Below are 16664 nucleotides of genomic sequence, written 5' to 3'. Positions count from 1 at the left end.
GCTCATTGTCTTTTCGACATCAGTTTTTGCGATTTTCACTGAATAAACCTTATCTGTGACCCTAAGTTTTCTCGTAATTGTTCATCTCCTTAATTCCCATTATGCTTGCTCTGAATTTAACTTTCGAATTTGATAACGCCCTCTGCAAGCATCGGTACTGACGTTGCAGCGATGTTTTCTTGTGCCCATTTTAGTTTCTCTTGAACATCTTTAAAACACCCCAGTTTACACAGTGCACACTTATATCAAATTTAATATAAAATTTCTTACATTTTCATGTTTTTATTTTTCTTACAGTTTAATATTTTTGAAAATAAGGTTTCTAAACTACTTTTTTGTTTTCAGTCATTTACGACCCACTAGATCATAAAATCGGCATGTTACCTGAATGAAAAAAAATCTTTTAAGAATGTGATTTCACTTTAAAAAATTCATAGTTTAAACAGCGTTTGTTATTTTTTTATTAATTTTTTACAGTGTCCAACAGTTCTCGGACTCCCTATCCCTATGTCCATAATTCGGATTCTTTCTGATCATCGTTTTCCCCTCCTCCCCTGAGTAGGCGCACCCACCAGTTGGCAGATCAGTACATTATGTAAAACGTCTCCTATCTGGTGATGACTCTGGGTAAAAAAAACAGAACTTTCTTCATGATCAATAGCATCCAATGATTGCAGGACTTTTCTCCATTCCAAAGCGAGCATGTTTTGCATGTAAATTGCAACAGACTAAAGTCCGGTTAATCGAATTTCTTCAGCTGGCTCCTCGTTATCAGTCACTCTGCGCAAAAAAAGCACTTCAGGAGCTGAAATAAAATTTCCTTTATGGCCAATTGACTGAAGTTTTAATGAATATTCTGAGATAGCCAAACTGACTTGCTTTTAAAAGGCCACTGGAATTTGCTCAGCTCGTAAAAGTTTTGCAATTCAAAAATATCAGATAATCCGTTATTGAGGAACGCCCCCTGCCACATGTTCAGGGTGGGAAACATCGTTCAACGGTAATGTCGATCGAAAATTGTGGAAAAACTCTTTCATTCAAACGTCACCAGTGACAGATTCGATTGCAGGAAGGCTCGACAATCCATCTTAGGCGGTCCTCGGGGTGCGGTCCGGGAGAAACTTTCTAATTAACCACTTACTTCGTAAACAGAACGCTTGTGGGATGGCTAGGCGCTGCGCCAGATTCCGCAATTTCAAAATATACTTCATCGGACGAAAGGTATACAAAAATAAATCGTTCGTAGAAAAAGATTAACGCCTTCAATATATTCATGATGAAAAATTTTGCTTGAAATAACCATTAAATTTTGTTTAAGAAAACTCACTTAATTTTATAATTCTTATACATTGTTAATTAAAACTAGATTATTTATATGGATATAATTCTAATTCGTAAGTTCATATTCAATACTTCATCGAAAATCTCTACTGATTTCGGATTGGCTCATAGTTTTCGCCTTTACGCCTGTCACTCTCGTAAATTATTCTTATTTCAGACACATTATCAAATCCATTCAGATGATGTGCCTACGACTCCAGAGCATTCACTAAAATCACTTATTAGTCGCTAAGCGCGTTGTCGTCTTCATGGTAATATTTCGCTCTCTTTAGTTCCATGATCAATATCAGGTAAATGTATGCTTATCTCTTCTAATTTTTCTGAATCCCTCCAATAATCTTGACCTTCATAGTCTACGTTACTCTGATTTTCGTTATGGGGTTTATTTCACAGCATGTTCACGCTAAATGTTTATAAGAATGAAATCCACTGACAAACAACAATTCGGTCATAACTTCTACCAGGATAATCTAACGTAAATAATACGTGATAGTAATGTATGATACCAACATAAGTAATAAAAGTGCTGCCGGATTTAGTAAACTAGAAATTTTCAGCCGAATTTATTATTATATTCAGCAGTAACTTCAATTGCATGACGAGTTATACTCGTCATTGTTCAATATGGCATGAAAAATCAATGACGAGCTATACTCGTCATTTTACCGGAAGGGGTTACGATGGAATAAAATTTCCAAACCTTAGCCAATATCACAATAATTTGCTGTTTGTCGAACTTTTGGTTGATTATTTTGCGATGGGTCCAAAAATAATAGTGATTTTCACAAATAGATTTACTATTTTATTTTAAAGAATTTTTGTCCATCATAAGATTTTTTTTTATTTGTAGTTAAATTATCTGATACTTTAAGTTCTGTAAAGGAAGTTAATGCAAGTAGTTTGGAGGAATTATAAAGTTTATGAATTTTTATTGCTTTTAAGCCATCAGATTAATTCAAATTTACAAATTTCACAAGTAAAAAAAATGATAAAGTATTCAAGAAAAATGTACTGAATTGCTAAATCCTTCAAGAGTCTTGTTTATCCACAACAACGGAAGAAGAGACACATTTTTAGTGACACATTAAAAATTACTGGAGCATAGTTGAAAAGTTATATTGTCTCCATAATGAGTTCCAAACGTTGCGCACAATATAGCATAAAACAATATAGCATATTTCTAAAAATGTAATCAATTTCTATCAAGTTTTGGGGAAATTAGTTAAAAAGAATTCTATCTGTTTGCTGACCCTTTTAAAAATCCTTAACCACAGCTAAGAATCGTATACTATATACAAGAAGATGTGTGCATGAGGTAGTTCATTTTAGTAAACGATCCTTACTACAAAACTACACTATCTGCGCCCATTCAAGCAAAGAGGTGCTATTCCAAAATGTATCACTCTTCCGAAATGCAAACTACAGAAGATTTGTGATATCGTATAAGCATACGAGAAAGCAGGGGTGGAAACACTGATGTTGGCTTCATGGCTATGTAGCGCTGCACGTTGTTTGTCTGTTTTATTGTTTCAACGCATTAGTTAAGATTGTGGCAATACGACCTTCTGATATTATAAAAGCTCGCACCAGCATTTTCACGGCACTCCGCAGCACTTGGCTCCTAGAGCACTCTTGTTTTTATTGAGGTGAATTTCTAAGGTTTTATTAATAAACTTGTTGTTTAAACTTTTGGCTTTTCTGTCAGTTGAACACGCTGTAGCCACTTTGCCTTCATTTTCATGCCATAATAGCTATAATAGATTTCTTAAAGACAAAATATTTCATGAATCCACAAGTGTGAGAAATATTTGGCCTGCCACGCAATTTGAAAGTAATAAAAGGATTTTTGATTGGTTCGAAGGACAAGATTATAGGTTTGAATTTAATTCCCTTCTTATCTAGAGTGATTTTTTAAAAAACAAATTGGTACGCATCAAAAAGCACTCACTGGCGTTCATTTGCTTTGATGGATTAAATGAACAGTAGATAAATCAATTAGAAAAACTTAATTCAAAACGGTAACCATAATACATTTACAATTATAGCCCTACGTTGATCTATACGACAAATCTAAAATGATAAGATTGCAACCATTTCTCCAAAATATATTACGATGTGTTTTGAGTTGCTTTTTTTTCTAGAAAACTAAGAAAATGTGACATATATTATTGCTTTGTAATCCGTTCTTTCATCCAAAGTCATTTCGAAAACAGCCTTCATACTTTGTTGACCCGGGCAGTCTTGTTAACTAATGAATAAAGCATTGCGTTGATTGTCAAGTTTAGGGGATGAAGAATTCCTCTACGAAAGAGAAAAGTGCTGAAGACTGCAAAGATTGAGACACTGTTGTGTTCATTGAATGCGATTCGAATGAGTAGATATGTTACTCTCAATGGGAATAATCGGTTATTGTTAATACTAACCCATCATTATTAATACTAATCGGTTTGGTTATTAATAACAATGACAGGTCATTCACATCGAGCGTAACAAATATACAATTCAACATGTTGATCGAAATTATAAACGAGTTAAAATTTATTGGATTTTTTTTTTTTTTTTTTTTTTTTTTTTTTTTTTTTTTTTTACTTTTTCGTTTATTAAGAGTATAACCATTGTCGAAGACTCAAACTCGAAATTCAGAAGAATATCCACATTTCAGACCTCGCAAACATATCATTTTGGAATGATGCTTGCTAAGCTGAGAATACAATTTAAAAACTCAGTCAAACTTTTGAAAAATTTTTCACCCTATATGATTTTCGAGTTTTTGTGACTTCTTTAAAAAAATGGTTGTTTATAATATAATTCAAATCATTCTGTGACGTTGTGCTAAAAAAAGATTATATCATCCGCTCCTTAGCGATATCCGTAACCTGTTATGGACAGTTTTACAATCATCTGCACCTCAGCGATCCATAATCAATAATGGATCTTTTGATTTCAGTTGAAGTTGCACTTCGAGCATGGTTTATGTCTTCCGAAAGTGCTGGAGGCACGGCATGACAAAACAAATGAATTACGTACCAAAAACATTCTATGTAACAATATCATCGATGAGTTTGATTATGTTACTTAATTTAAATTTATGTATTTTGTATTTTTTAAATGCATCATTTTAAACTTAAACCAGCCGAAATGGTCTATCCAAAACTTCCTCATATGCTTTCCAATAAAAGTATTGGCGTATAAAAGTTACAGAATACTTTTCTTTAGTGCGAATTTAGCATTTTTACTGTATCCATCGTATGATAGTTGGCGAGGTTGCCACAGAATTACAATTTTTAGTCACAAAATCACACAATAAATTTGATACATTTAAAGTATTCCGTTTTCCAGTTATCGCGTTTCTGAAAGTACAGATCGATAGGCAGTCGACCCTTTGTCGAATTAGGCTCAAAATTTGATAAGTGTCAGCAAACAAACAAACAAAAAAAAAACCCCTTTAATAAAAAAAAAAAATATTTTTTTTTCAAATTTTAAAATTTAAAAAAGATAGTCTTAATAATATGTTTAAACTTTAATTGCTGCATTTATAATTTAATTGCTGCATTTTACACAATTACGACAATATAAATTGAATTAATAGCAAATTACTTTAATGACACATTTTATAATGCGCATTTATGTAATCAATTATATTTAAAGTTTCTACTGATTTAATTATAAATTAAAATCTTTCTATGCCTTTTATTAGAATAAACAGTTTTTATTATATAACAATAAACTATATTAAAGTGTTTCGTTAGCTAATGTGTTTTGTTTCCAGAGAAATGCGACAACAGAAAATACGAAAAGAACATAATTTTTCGAAGCTACAGTTTGTGCAGAAATACAATACTGCATTGCCACACACCACAAGAATGTAATATAAGAGTTTAATTTTAAGTTTAAACAGGGAAAGGGGTCGCGGTGGTTTGGTGGTAAGGTTACGGTTTCACAGCCGAAAAGTTTTAGGTTCGAGACCAGATTCCACCGACGAATCTTCTCGTACACCTGTCTGGTTAAATACCTCGGGGCCAAACGTCCTTCCGCTAGTGTAGTGTGGAAATTTGGAGAGGGAATTTGAATTTCTAAGAAGGGAACGCGGTAGCGGTGGCTTGGTAGTATAGATTCGGTTTCGGAACCAGAGGGCTTCAAGTTCGAGACCCTATTCGGCCGAAGAACAGTCGTGTACTCTTGTCTGGTGCACGTTAAGTCTCTCGGGCAGAAACGTCCTGCCGCTGGGGCGGTGTGAAGAGTGAGAGGGAGAGGCCAGCTCATGTGTCGTCCTCGTCATCTAACCGCGGTTCAAAATTACGTGCTCCGTTTCAAAACAGCTCTAGTGTTGCTTAAAAATGGGTCGTTAATGAAACTAAACTAACAAATGAAGGGGCGCGTCGGAAAGTTGAGTTTAGGATGAGATTCAGCATAATAAAATTATGTTTAATAGTTCATTTATTGAAATATTAAAGCAGAATAGCCAGCTAATTTCGATAAAATAACCTTCAAACTTTTATCATAGCTTATATAAGAATGACTTGTCCCTCCTATTCTATAGCCCAATAACGGGGTCATTGCGGAAACCACTATGAAAACGGGAGGGCCAAGGACGGCGCCAGAGTAAAATATCATTTAGTTTATTTAATGTATTTCTCATTTTTATGCAAAAGTAGCAGTTTATTCTCCTAGTAATTTGATTAAAAAAATAACTATAAATATAGATATAGTGTTAAAAGTTTAAAAGCTCTTTTTCCTAGAATTGCGCTTCAATATTTTAATGAATGAAAATTATAAAAGCACTGCTATTATTTGAAATCTCATCTCAAATTCAATTTTCCAATCCATGTCCCAAACTTGAAAGCTCTTGAATTCTAAATAGGCTAAAATAAAAATCACATTTTTTTTGACGCAATTCATTATTTATTGATTTTTAAAGGTTAAAAACGAAAACTTTTCGCTTTTTCCAGTTTTTATTTATACATTTCAGCAGAAAAAAATTTCAGAGTTTACAAGAGAATAATCTCCGGAGAAAAAATTATTCCTTCTTTTAAATATCGAAAATGATGCAAAAAATAAATCATAATTCAGTTATAACATTAAACGGTCAGCCAACGAAAACCAGTTGAATAAATGAACTCTTAGAATTCGAGCCAAAGATGAATCTGAAAATGTGGAGTACGGATGGTAGAGGTAGTCTTCTTATTTAATAAAATGTCATTTAAATAAATGTATCTAGGAATTTCCATTATCTAAATATAAATTTTAATGCGTTTGAGCTAATGAATTCTCTAGAACTATATATGATTCCTTTTATCATTCACTTTTTCTTGCGTGTTTGCAGATCAGCGGGATGGAAAACGAATTTTAAACGTCTTCCTTTCTTACCAACTGAAATCAAAATGTGCTGTACATCGATCATTTTGATGTCAAGAAAATCAGTATTGAAATTCAGTATTGACATAATTTGAATTGAATGGATTGAATTTGGGATAATTGACATAATTTTTAACGAAGACTATTTTTTTAAAAAAGTACGTCTGTCTGTCTGTTCATAATTTCAACTTCATAATTTCAAAACGCAAAGACCATGGAAAAACAAAATTTTGTACTCAAATCCAACTTCTAAACCATTAACAAAAGAAAAAAAAATGTTTTTTTCAAAAAATATTTATATAAAATCTATCAAAAGGTTAACCGTATATCGGTCTGTGCTTACACATGCACGTAAATGGAATATCATAAGCACTTAACAAATGAAATGACTTAAACAAATGAAATTCGGTATGTCATCTTGCAATTACAATTGTAGTTCCGAGTCAAATTTTTGTTTCAGTCGCTCGGAAAAAACGTCATCCAAAATATATATTCGCATGATACATTCAGTAAAAATATTGGATACAGGCTAAAGATCTGTATTTCGGAACTATCGTGTCCTCCCACTAACTATTGAGTCCCTGGATATTTAGAGACAAGGATGCCAGCTCATGTATTGTCCTCGTCATCTGACCGCGGTTCAGAATTACAAAGACCGTCCCAAAATAGCCCTAGTGTTGCTTTGAAAAGGGAAGGACACATACAAAGGCCATTCCCAGTTTTACGTAAGGTCTTCAATTTTATGCGGCAGAATAGGGATACAACCTTTAGAAGGAAGTATGCGAAAAAGTTTCCGGAAGACCATTGCCACTGGTATTATTTTTCACTCTATTTATATCTAAGTTCCGTGCAGTTCTATCTTTTGGTATATTCTGGTTTATACACATAGTTGATTAAAATGCTAAAAATTTAGCTGATAACTCAAAATTACTGTGCGATACCCCGACCTAGCCAGAGGCCATGTGGGAAACTTGATAGGGCCGCTGAAGAGCAGCCCCACCTAGCACGAAGGAACAAACTACAAATGATGATATTGGACCCTTGCAAACAATAAAGAACCCTCACGAGTAAATGCATATTCCTACAGGAAAAAGAATAGGGAGGGGGGGGGGAATATTACATTTTACTTTACATATCAAGTTGTAAAACATTAAAAATGCTTAAAATACATTAAACGAGTGTTAAATTTTTATATTATTTTGTAATTCAAGATTCGATAACTCATTTATTTATATTTCGTTTAGAGTGCAAAATATATACTGTCTTATCTCGTCATTTTGATTTCAGAAATTCAATAACGCGATGGAAATGAAGAAAAAGTAAATCCCTCGAAAGTAAATACTATTTAACAATGTCTTCAACCCAAACGAAACTGTACCTAAAAAGCGCAAACATGTCGAGGAAATCAAAATTAGGACTGCTGTAAAGATTAACCGTCTTCCCCCCGAAAATTAATTTCCTGCGCAGTTCCACGCGCCTTGTTTATGACTTTGCTTTTAATTTATGGGCCGGGGCGGGGAGCTGAGGTTTTATCTCTCCGGATTCATTTTGCTTGTCATGTTTCCTCTCCGCTGGCGTCTTTTTCTTTGAAAATGAAATTGAAAAACGATGCAGCGCGCATCCGCGCCGCGGAGGCTAATGGGGGTCAAGATGAGCTTTCGGCGAGATTTATTTTTATTGATCCGACTCCAAAAAATGTGAACGACTGTAAATATCTCATTTATTATCGATGTAAATAAAAGTGAAACATTCATTAATCAGGACTCAAACAATTTTGATTTGGAATTTGAGCACCGGAACTCTGAAGAAGAAGAGTGATTTTGTCGATAACTAATTAAATATTTACATTTTATGAATTAGCAATTGTGTAGGGGACACACTTTTTGAAGCCGGCCTGCATATCATGTTACTCTTGGTTAGGAGGAAACTGCAAAGCCCCAAACATGCATGTTTACTGCACCAAGTATTTACAGAAGTGAACAGCGTACAAGAAACGGTGCGTGATGTGAAAATGATTACATGCAGCGCCACCTACCCCTTAGAGACTGTAGCTCATAACGAATTGTTTCCATGAATAGAAAATATTTTTTGTCTTCAGGGAACAGAATATTACTTCAAATTACTTTATTAATTTATATCTTAGAAGACAATATTGATAACTTATGAAAGGGCTTAACTTACGAACGAATAACTTAAGTTTCGAACGATCTAAATTTTGGAAAAACTAAGAGATTTTAAAATTGTTTGGTGCCTTTGATATTCTCAATTCAATTAAAAATGAAATTGCGAAACATAAAAAGAATAATATAACAATATTTTATTTAAAAGGTATTCCGCACAAAAAAATTATATATATAAACCAAATTTGTTACTTTAGAAGTGCACTGGCATCCAGTGCACCATAGTTTCTAGTCGTAATTTGGAAAAATGAAATATTATGGAACAACTTGTTATGAAATTTTTATTCTATATTAGTTCAACGAAACAAAGTATAATAATTTTTTTTCCCGGAGCACGTATTGCTTTTTTTTAAATTTATTTGCTAATCATTTTTACTTTCTCGTGTACGAAGTATAAAAACGGAATGTAATTGTCAAACAAATTCGAATTTGAAATTTTGACGAATCTTCTTGAATAAAAAAGACACATTCTTAGCATTTCCTCTATTGTAAAGGTAACTGAAAATCACTCTGAGATAGACGGATGGAATTTGGCATGTGGTTTTTATACTAAATTTGTAGATTTCTGTCATATTTTCATAGCAAATTTTTCCAAAAAGATTCCGGTCAAATTTATATCATATTTTACAATTACATTCTTATCATATTTTGAGTCAAGTCCAACAAGCGGTTGAAGTCTGTCGATCTGTAATTTAAAAATAAACTTAATGACTTAAATAAATCAAATTTATTATGTGAGTTTGTGATTACAAATGCAGTTCTGTACTATAACATTTTGATGATGCAAATCTAAAACATAAATTCGATTTTCGATACTTTTAACCGCATGTCAAGGATTAATTGCTAAAAACACTCGGCAAGGCCCACACAATGGACTAAGTAAAAAGGCCAAGTGTTAATATTGCACAATTATTGTATGACAGTGCTATAAAAGAGTTTCTGCCCTAGCCAAAGTCCACCATTTTTTGCGGGAGGGGGAAAGGAATAACACTTTTATGTGAGAGAGGTGTTTGGAGACCATTCTCACTGGTATATCTTATATAATTATAGGACAAAAGGTATAAAACATACTGTAATAACCAAAAAATAAAAACACTGCCTGAAATTTATGAACTAGAATAATAAATATATTTCAAAATTCTCTTTAGACAAGGAATCTCTACCATGATATGCAGTTTCAATTAAAAGAATATCTATAAACAGATTTAATAAATCATACTTAATATATTAAATTTTTAATCTTTTTTATTCATAAAGTTTTTAAACGCATGTAGGGTTTATGGAATCCATTTTTTTCTCTGAATACATAATGTATTATAGAAACACAAGCGAAATAAAATAACTGGTAGGTAGACAGCATTTGTATCTAAATATATCTCTTTATTCTTTACAATTTGAAATGCAGTTCAAAAATTCTGTATTGCTGTTGATAACTGACTTGCAACATGAAAGCGCGAATCGTATCTTTTTGATTGTTGAATTAAATCAAATGTTTCTCCTGAAAAAGAGATTTAGAGCCCACAAAGAATATTTGATTTCCCATTTTCACGAGGGTTTAAAAGAACCTCAGCAGCAATTTCAGCAGCTTTATCAGCAGTTATCTTGAAACATGGCAAATTATTATTTGCAAACACGTCCGTTTTAAATTACGCAATAACTTTAGGAATTTTTAGAATCATTTCACTTGTTGCATTTGCATGTTGATTTTATTAAATTATAAAATATCGACATTAATGGATTGAAAGGACTATAAATCATTAAACTTTTGAAACTGAAGCCTGTAAATTCAGAAACAATAGCTTGCGATGGAAAAAAAGTCTTCTGTTTTCCCGAGTCCCTTTCTTACACATTTTATTTCATTTCATTTTTTTGCAAAAATGAAATCGTATATTTAATTTTTTTAAACTATCGAAATACACAATTTAATATTTTTGAAATTTTCACACATTTTCTTATGTGTTGGAATCCATAAATTTTACAAGTTTTGTGATCTTACTGACAATTAAGTATTTTAGTTTTTAAGAATTTAATTATTAACTACTTGAATTATTTAAATTCATTTTTTCTTTCGTACATGCGATGGCATGTGCTAGTAAAATTCAAAATAATAATAATAATAATTTCATTACTTTCATTAAATAATTTCTATTCATCAGTACAATAATGTATGTAAGTTTGTGAAAATCGCTTTATGAAACGCATTTTGTACTTTGATCATTAGCGAAATTTATAATACACAGTTTTCATAACAATAAGTAAATACACTGACTGAAAAGTATTCCTAGAACGTTGCTTTCCCCCCTAGTGGGAGAAGACAACATTCAAGTACAACATCCACGTGTTTATTTCGGTTAAGTATTTGAAAATTCAGAATGTATTCATTTAATTCGTTTCATTTTATATTAATCATTATAATTATTTAACCATTATAATTATTTAGAAGTTCATAAAACTACCTATAAATGAATCATAAAAGATGCTTAAAATTGTTTAAATATTTCATTCCGACCCACCTACCAATCTTAGATAATGTTTGTGTGCAGAATTTAGAAGAATTTAATCTCCACATTTTCTACTAAAAAGGCTCTTTGTAAGCAATTGAATAAGATAAAGGTATTTCAGGCCTCCAATGCAACTTTGAAAAACGCAATTTCACTTCCTTTACGTAAAACTGCATGTCTTTTTATGTATGTTATGTCACCAAAAATGTAAAGTAATTTAAAAAAATTCATGATTAGCCATTTTTAATAATTAAAATACAAACATGTGCCAAAAGGCTATAAAAGTGCTTTCAATTTAAAAAATTATCAAAATGTTTTACATTTTATTTTTCTTCTTTTCTTTTCTTTTCTTTATAAATATATATATATATATATATATATATATATATATATATATATATATATATATATATATATATATATATATATATATATAAGTATTAGAATCAAGTTAATAGGAAAAACAAAAAATCAAAAAAAATTAAACCAAAAAAATTATAAAAAATATAAAAAAAGAATCCGGCCTGAAGACTTTTTCAAGGGTCACCCTCAGGCAGGGATTCAAAGAAAGGGATTTTTTCTGTGAGGAAAAACAGACATTGTCTAAAAATGATTCCTCGTGACCCGAAAATCCCCTGAAATTATGCTCAAGAGATATACCATTTTAACAGAAAGGAAATATAAAACAACAAATAAGAAGAAATTAACCACAACAAAGTAAAAATACAATAACAAAAATAACAATAAAACAAACAATAGCACTAAAATTAAAAATTAAAAACGAAAAGGCCAGTACATACCATTAACAGTCAAGAAAACTTTAAACTATTGATTGTGATTCCCTGTTTTTAAAAAACTAGCGGTAAATTATGTAAACAGATGTAGGCTCCCAGCGCCATCTATTGAGTAATCCAATATGCAAAGAAAGTTCTATTTTTATTTAAGCCAAAGGATTAATCCCAAACCATACCTTGTTTAATTAAAAAATTGACATTACAGTAATTTCTAGGAAATTCATTTTTAATTAAATTTTTAAGGAGGTTGTTTGATGCTTCAATATAAGAATTTTTATTATTGCCAACCCTTTTGATCCTGTTAACTTGTGAGAAAATTAGATTTTTGAAAATTTTAGAGTTTAGATTGGAATGGTAGTTACATAGTTTTGTTATTTTAAAGTTGAAATCATCCCTTTTATCGTATATACCAACTATTGTTTTATCATTAGCAATTTCGATTTTTAAATCCAGAAAGGTAGCCTCAAGTTGATTTTTATTAGTATCTTTAAGAATTAAATCTTTTGGATAGCAATTAGTAATAATATTAGTATTGTCGAAGTTAATCAAAAGTAGGTCATCAATATATCTCCACCCGTTTATTAAATTATATTTAATTATTTTTTTCTCATAGTAATGCAGGAAAATATTAGCTAAAGCACTTGAGAAAGCTGTTCCCATTGGAATGCCCTTGACTTGTTTATAAAAATTAATACCATTAAACACGTAATTTTCAGTAATATTAAAATTACATAACTGAAGCCAGTTATTTTTAGGAATGATATTTTCATTTAAATATTCGTCATATATAAAAATATTCGTCATATTTATAATACTTTTAATTCGTCATATACATAATACTTATATATATATATATATATATATATATATATATATATATATAACTGTGTGTGTGTGTGTGTGTGTGTGTGTGTGTGTGTGTGTGTGTGTGTGTGTGTGTGTGTGTGTGTGTGTGTGTGTGTGTGTGTGTGTGTGTGTGTGTGTGTGTGTGTGTGTGTGTGTGTGTAAATTTCTATTAAATATATGTTTGACGTTTAAAGAAGAAACTCTTTAACTGAGCAGATTTTCAGATTTTAAAAAAAAAATAAGAAGAACTTTTTTTTTTCGGCTTAAGTTTATGGAAATGATGCCTGAGAATGACAGAAAAATATCGGAAATTAATAAAGGCAGCTGAGAGTAAAACGAGCGTCTCTATGTTACAGTTCTTTCCGGCATATTTTTAATGACAAGAAAATGAGATAAAATTAAAAAAAACAACATTTCGATGCAAAATGGGTCCTTCCAAATCATTTGCGCAATCTTTCCTTTCAAAATAGTCGGGGAAGGCTTTCATGAAAAATATATTTTCATTTTTTCCCCTTGCAAAATTTTATACTTCAATTGCTTTTTATTCTGTCATTTCATTTGTCTTCCAAGATTTATTATTTTATTGATCCTTGCTATTTCTGTTAAAAAGTTGTTTCAGTGAGACGTTCCAAAAAATATCGAAAGAGAAGTTTCTGTCACGTATTGTAACTTTTATTTAAATTATTGACACTATTCTTTAAAAATATTTAAATTCTATTCGTTTACTTAAATTCTAGAATCTTTAAGAAACTTTTGCAAAGCAACTACTTTTTTTCTACTTTTAACTGAAAATTTCTTTTTCCTTCCTTCCAATTGCTTTAAACCTTACTTATGAACAATCTGCAAACAATTATAAACCTTTATTTATTGTTAAAAGTGATTTTATTCTCGTTTCGGTTTAATTCATTTGTTTCATATTTGCAAGATTAAATTTTGAAATCAGCTATTACTGCTTCTTAATATGCGCTAAAAATTTTGTGCACATCTTTGTTCGTGATGACAATTAAATTTTAATATCTTTAGAACTTGTTTATCATTTAACTGATTAATGTAATTAAATTTTGAAGCCAAATGTATGGCGCCATCTAGAATTGAAAGTGAGAAAAATAATTTCTTCATTCCATAAAATTTATAACGATTCTTCAATAAAGGATTCAAAAGTAGAAGATAAATTATTCTAGTATACATAAAGGTAGAATAACTTAACAGATATAAATTCTAACTATTAACTATAACTATATTAACTATAACTATAACTATAACTAATAACTATTATTAACTATAACTATATAATTAGAATTTATAAACATTGTTTACTAATAAAAATGTGTTTGTATTTACGGGGGCTTATGTTGTCATGAAAAGTGGTTGATTTTTTTCATTTAGAACCAGAAGTGCATTTCTCAGCAATATGATAAATTTACCACTATATATGAAATTTCTCATAATTTGTTTAGACAGAACTGCTGACTAATTAGAATTACACTGACCGAAGCTTTCATAATATGTTTTCAACTCAAAAATTAAACTTTCAGATGAAGCATTTTCTCGACCTGGCAATTTTATGGTAGTATAGTTTGCGATTTTATTCTTGGCAAATTTATAATAGTAACAATCACTGAATGGATGCACTAAGACAAATATTCTAAGATGAATACTTTCCAAAATAAAAATATATAATGCTTTCGTTTCTTTTTTTTTTCCAACTAGGAGTTCATTTGTAAAAGCTAAATAAATTGAACATGACATAAATAATGTGATGAAATGAATTGTTCTGTTTGTGGTTGACATGGTGGTTTATTTTCGAATTAAGACAAAAGTTGAAGCACATCTATTACAAAATTATATATCTATCTAAATTCTTATAAAAGGTGCTTTATACAATTCTTATACTAAATTATGCGGTACAAACATTGGGTTCCAGATTCAAAGGTAAATGTCTACCTCGCTCATTGCCAATCAATAAGATATAAGAAAGGATACATAAAGTGAAATGCTTCGTAACACTGGCTTCGTAATGGACAATACTTCAACTGCAAAAGAGCCCGGCTGCATGAGTATCATTGCAAATCATATGAAGCATGCTATACATATGAGAATAATTAAGATACAGTATCATACAGCTACGCATGCTATTTTTCATGCTGCTGTATTGTTTGGCTGTTGTTGATTGAATTCAATTAAGCCCATATATAAGAAAAAGAAAGATAAAAGTGTATTTCTTATTCCATTCAGATCTATCTATATGCATTATTATAGTCTGCTCCTAGTGAGAGATTATGTCGTGATTGGTTTCAATGCTTCACACCGAATATTTATGGCACCGAAGTTGTGCTCTGCATTTGGTAAAACCAGATTATTATGTTACATTATGAACTGTTGAAACCGAGCAAAACTATCTCAAGGGATTGGTACCGAATGCAGTTATTGTGTTTGTGTCGAGCATGAAGGAGAAAGGGTGGCAGCATCAAAAGAAACAAGACAAAATTATTATCCAGCGTAACATTGCTCGCTCACATGTCTCAAGATCGGTCAATAGGTACTTGTAAACAGTAAAATTGGAGTTGTACTCTTCAGGCGTTGTTCCTTTCGACTACCATTTATTTGGATCGATGACTCACGGCTTCTACGATAACATTTCAACTCTTATGAAGAACTCCAAAAATGGAACGACTCATAGATGCTCTCAAAAGATTCACCGTTTTCTCGAAATGGTTCAACCGGGCATTTGCCAAAAAGATAAGGAAAAGTATCCAGCGAAGAAGTAGCACTTTAAATCATGAATATGTAATCACTTTTTAAGAATAAAGCCTCACATTTTGGGAAACCGGCGAAAGCAAAGTTGAACATTGAATATTATAGGTATATGTATGTGGTGAGAAGTACCTCGCTTCTCGCCATTGAGCAGCGCCTCTGGCGGATCAAACGAGAGTTGCTGTCAGTTGACGCCAAGACGGGACGATGTGAAGACGAACTATTACGACGAGTTGCTTAAAGGACGAACTTTTATGTTAGCTCTGAACCTTATTATCGTATTCTCATTCTGTAAATTTGCCATCTTCAATTTGTGCATCATCATTAACGTAACTATATTGTCACTCATTAAATTTTCAGATATCAACTAACTTGAACTCGTTATTGTTTGGCCATCACCCCCTCCCCCACATATATATATAGAATATTTTGCAGATCCATGGCCAAAGCGATGACACGCTTGGAATAAACTTCAATTTATTTTGTCGCAGGAGGCAAGATGGAACGCGCCTGTTTGCACTAGAACGCAAGAGCGAAAATGACAGAAATTTTTTCACTCGGTGATTATATGTACATTAATGTATGTACTTATTATACTACATGTGATTATTATACTCATAATTTTCAGTTATATTAGTTTATAAATATCAGCTATATTTTATAAATTTCAGTTATTCAATATTAAATATTTTACGTCACAATAAATATCGTAAAAAATTTATATCAAATATAAAATGAATAAATAAGCTTTGGAGATGAATCAGGAAAGAAAAAAAAAGTATTTTTTTTCTAAACAAATCTGAAGTTAATGAAATTACTTCCTTTAAAACCTGGATTATTATAGGAAAAATTAATTGTTTCCAAGAATAAATATGAGACAAATAGGATCTTAA

At 31.3% G+C, this 16664-nt stretch overlaps 1 protein-coding gene across 3 annotated transcripts in view; it reads right to left on the bottom strand.

Moving 5' to 3' along the window:
• The window catches only part of LOC129984594 (cardioacceleratory peptide receptor-like), a 376701-nt gene that overhangs the window by 281198 nt on the left and 78839 nt on the right, over positions 1-16664 (bottom strand). The window contains exon 1 of one of the 3 annotated variants that reach the window (XM_056094518.1): positions 12178-12234. The exons of the other annotated variants lie outside the window; for them this stretch is intronic. Within the exon in view, the coding sequence (XP_055950493.1) occupies positions 12178-12180 (3 nt within the window). The 5' untranslated portion in view covers positions 12181-12234. Of the gene's footprint in view, positions 1-12177; positions 12235-16664 lie in introns of those variants that run through there. 3 annotated transcript variants of the gene reach the window in all.

The sequence above is a fragment of the Argiope bruennichi genome, chromosome 9, assembly GCF_947563725.1.
Source record: "Argiope bruennichi chromosome 9, qqArgBrue1.1, whole genome shotgun sequence".
In the NCBI taxonomy this organism is placed as follows: Eukaryota; Metazoa; Arthropoda; class Arachnida; order Araneae; family Araneidae; genus Argiope; species Argiope bruennichi.
The sequence above is the reverse complement of the archived record's forward strand: the minus strand, read 5'-3'. Positions and strand labels throughout refer to the sequence as shown.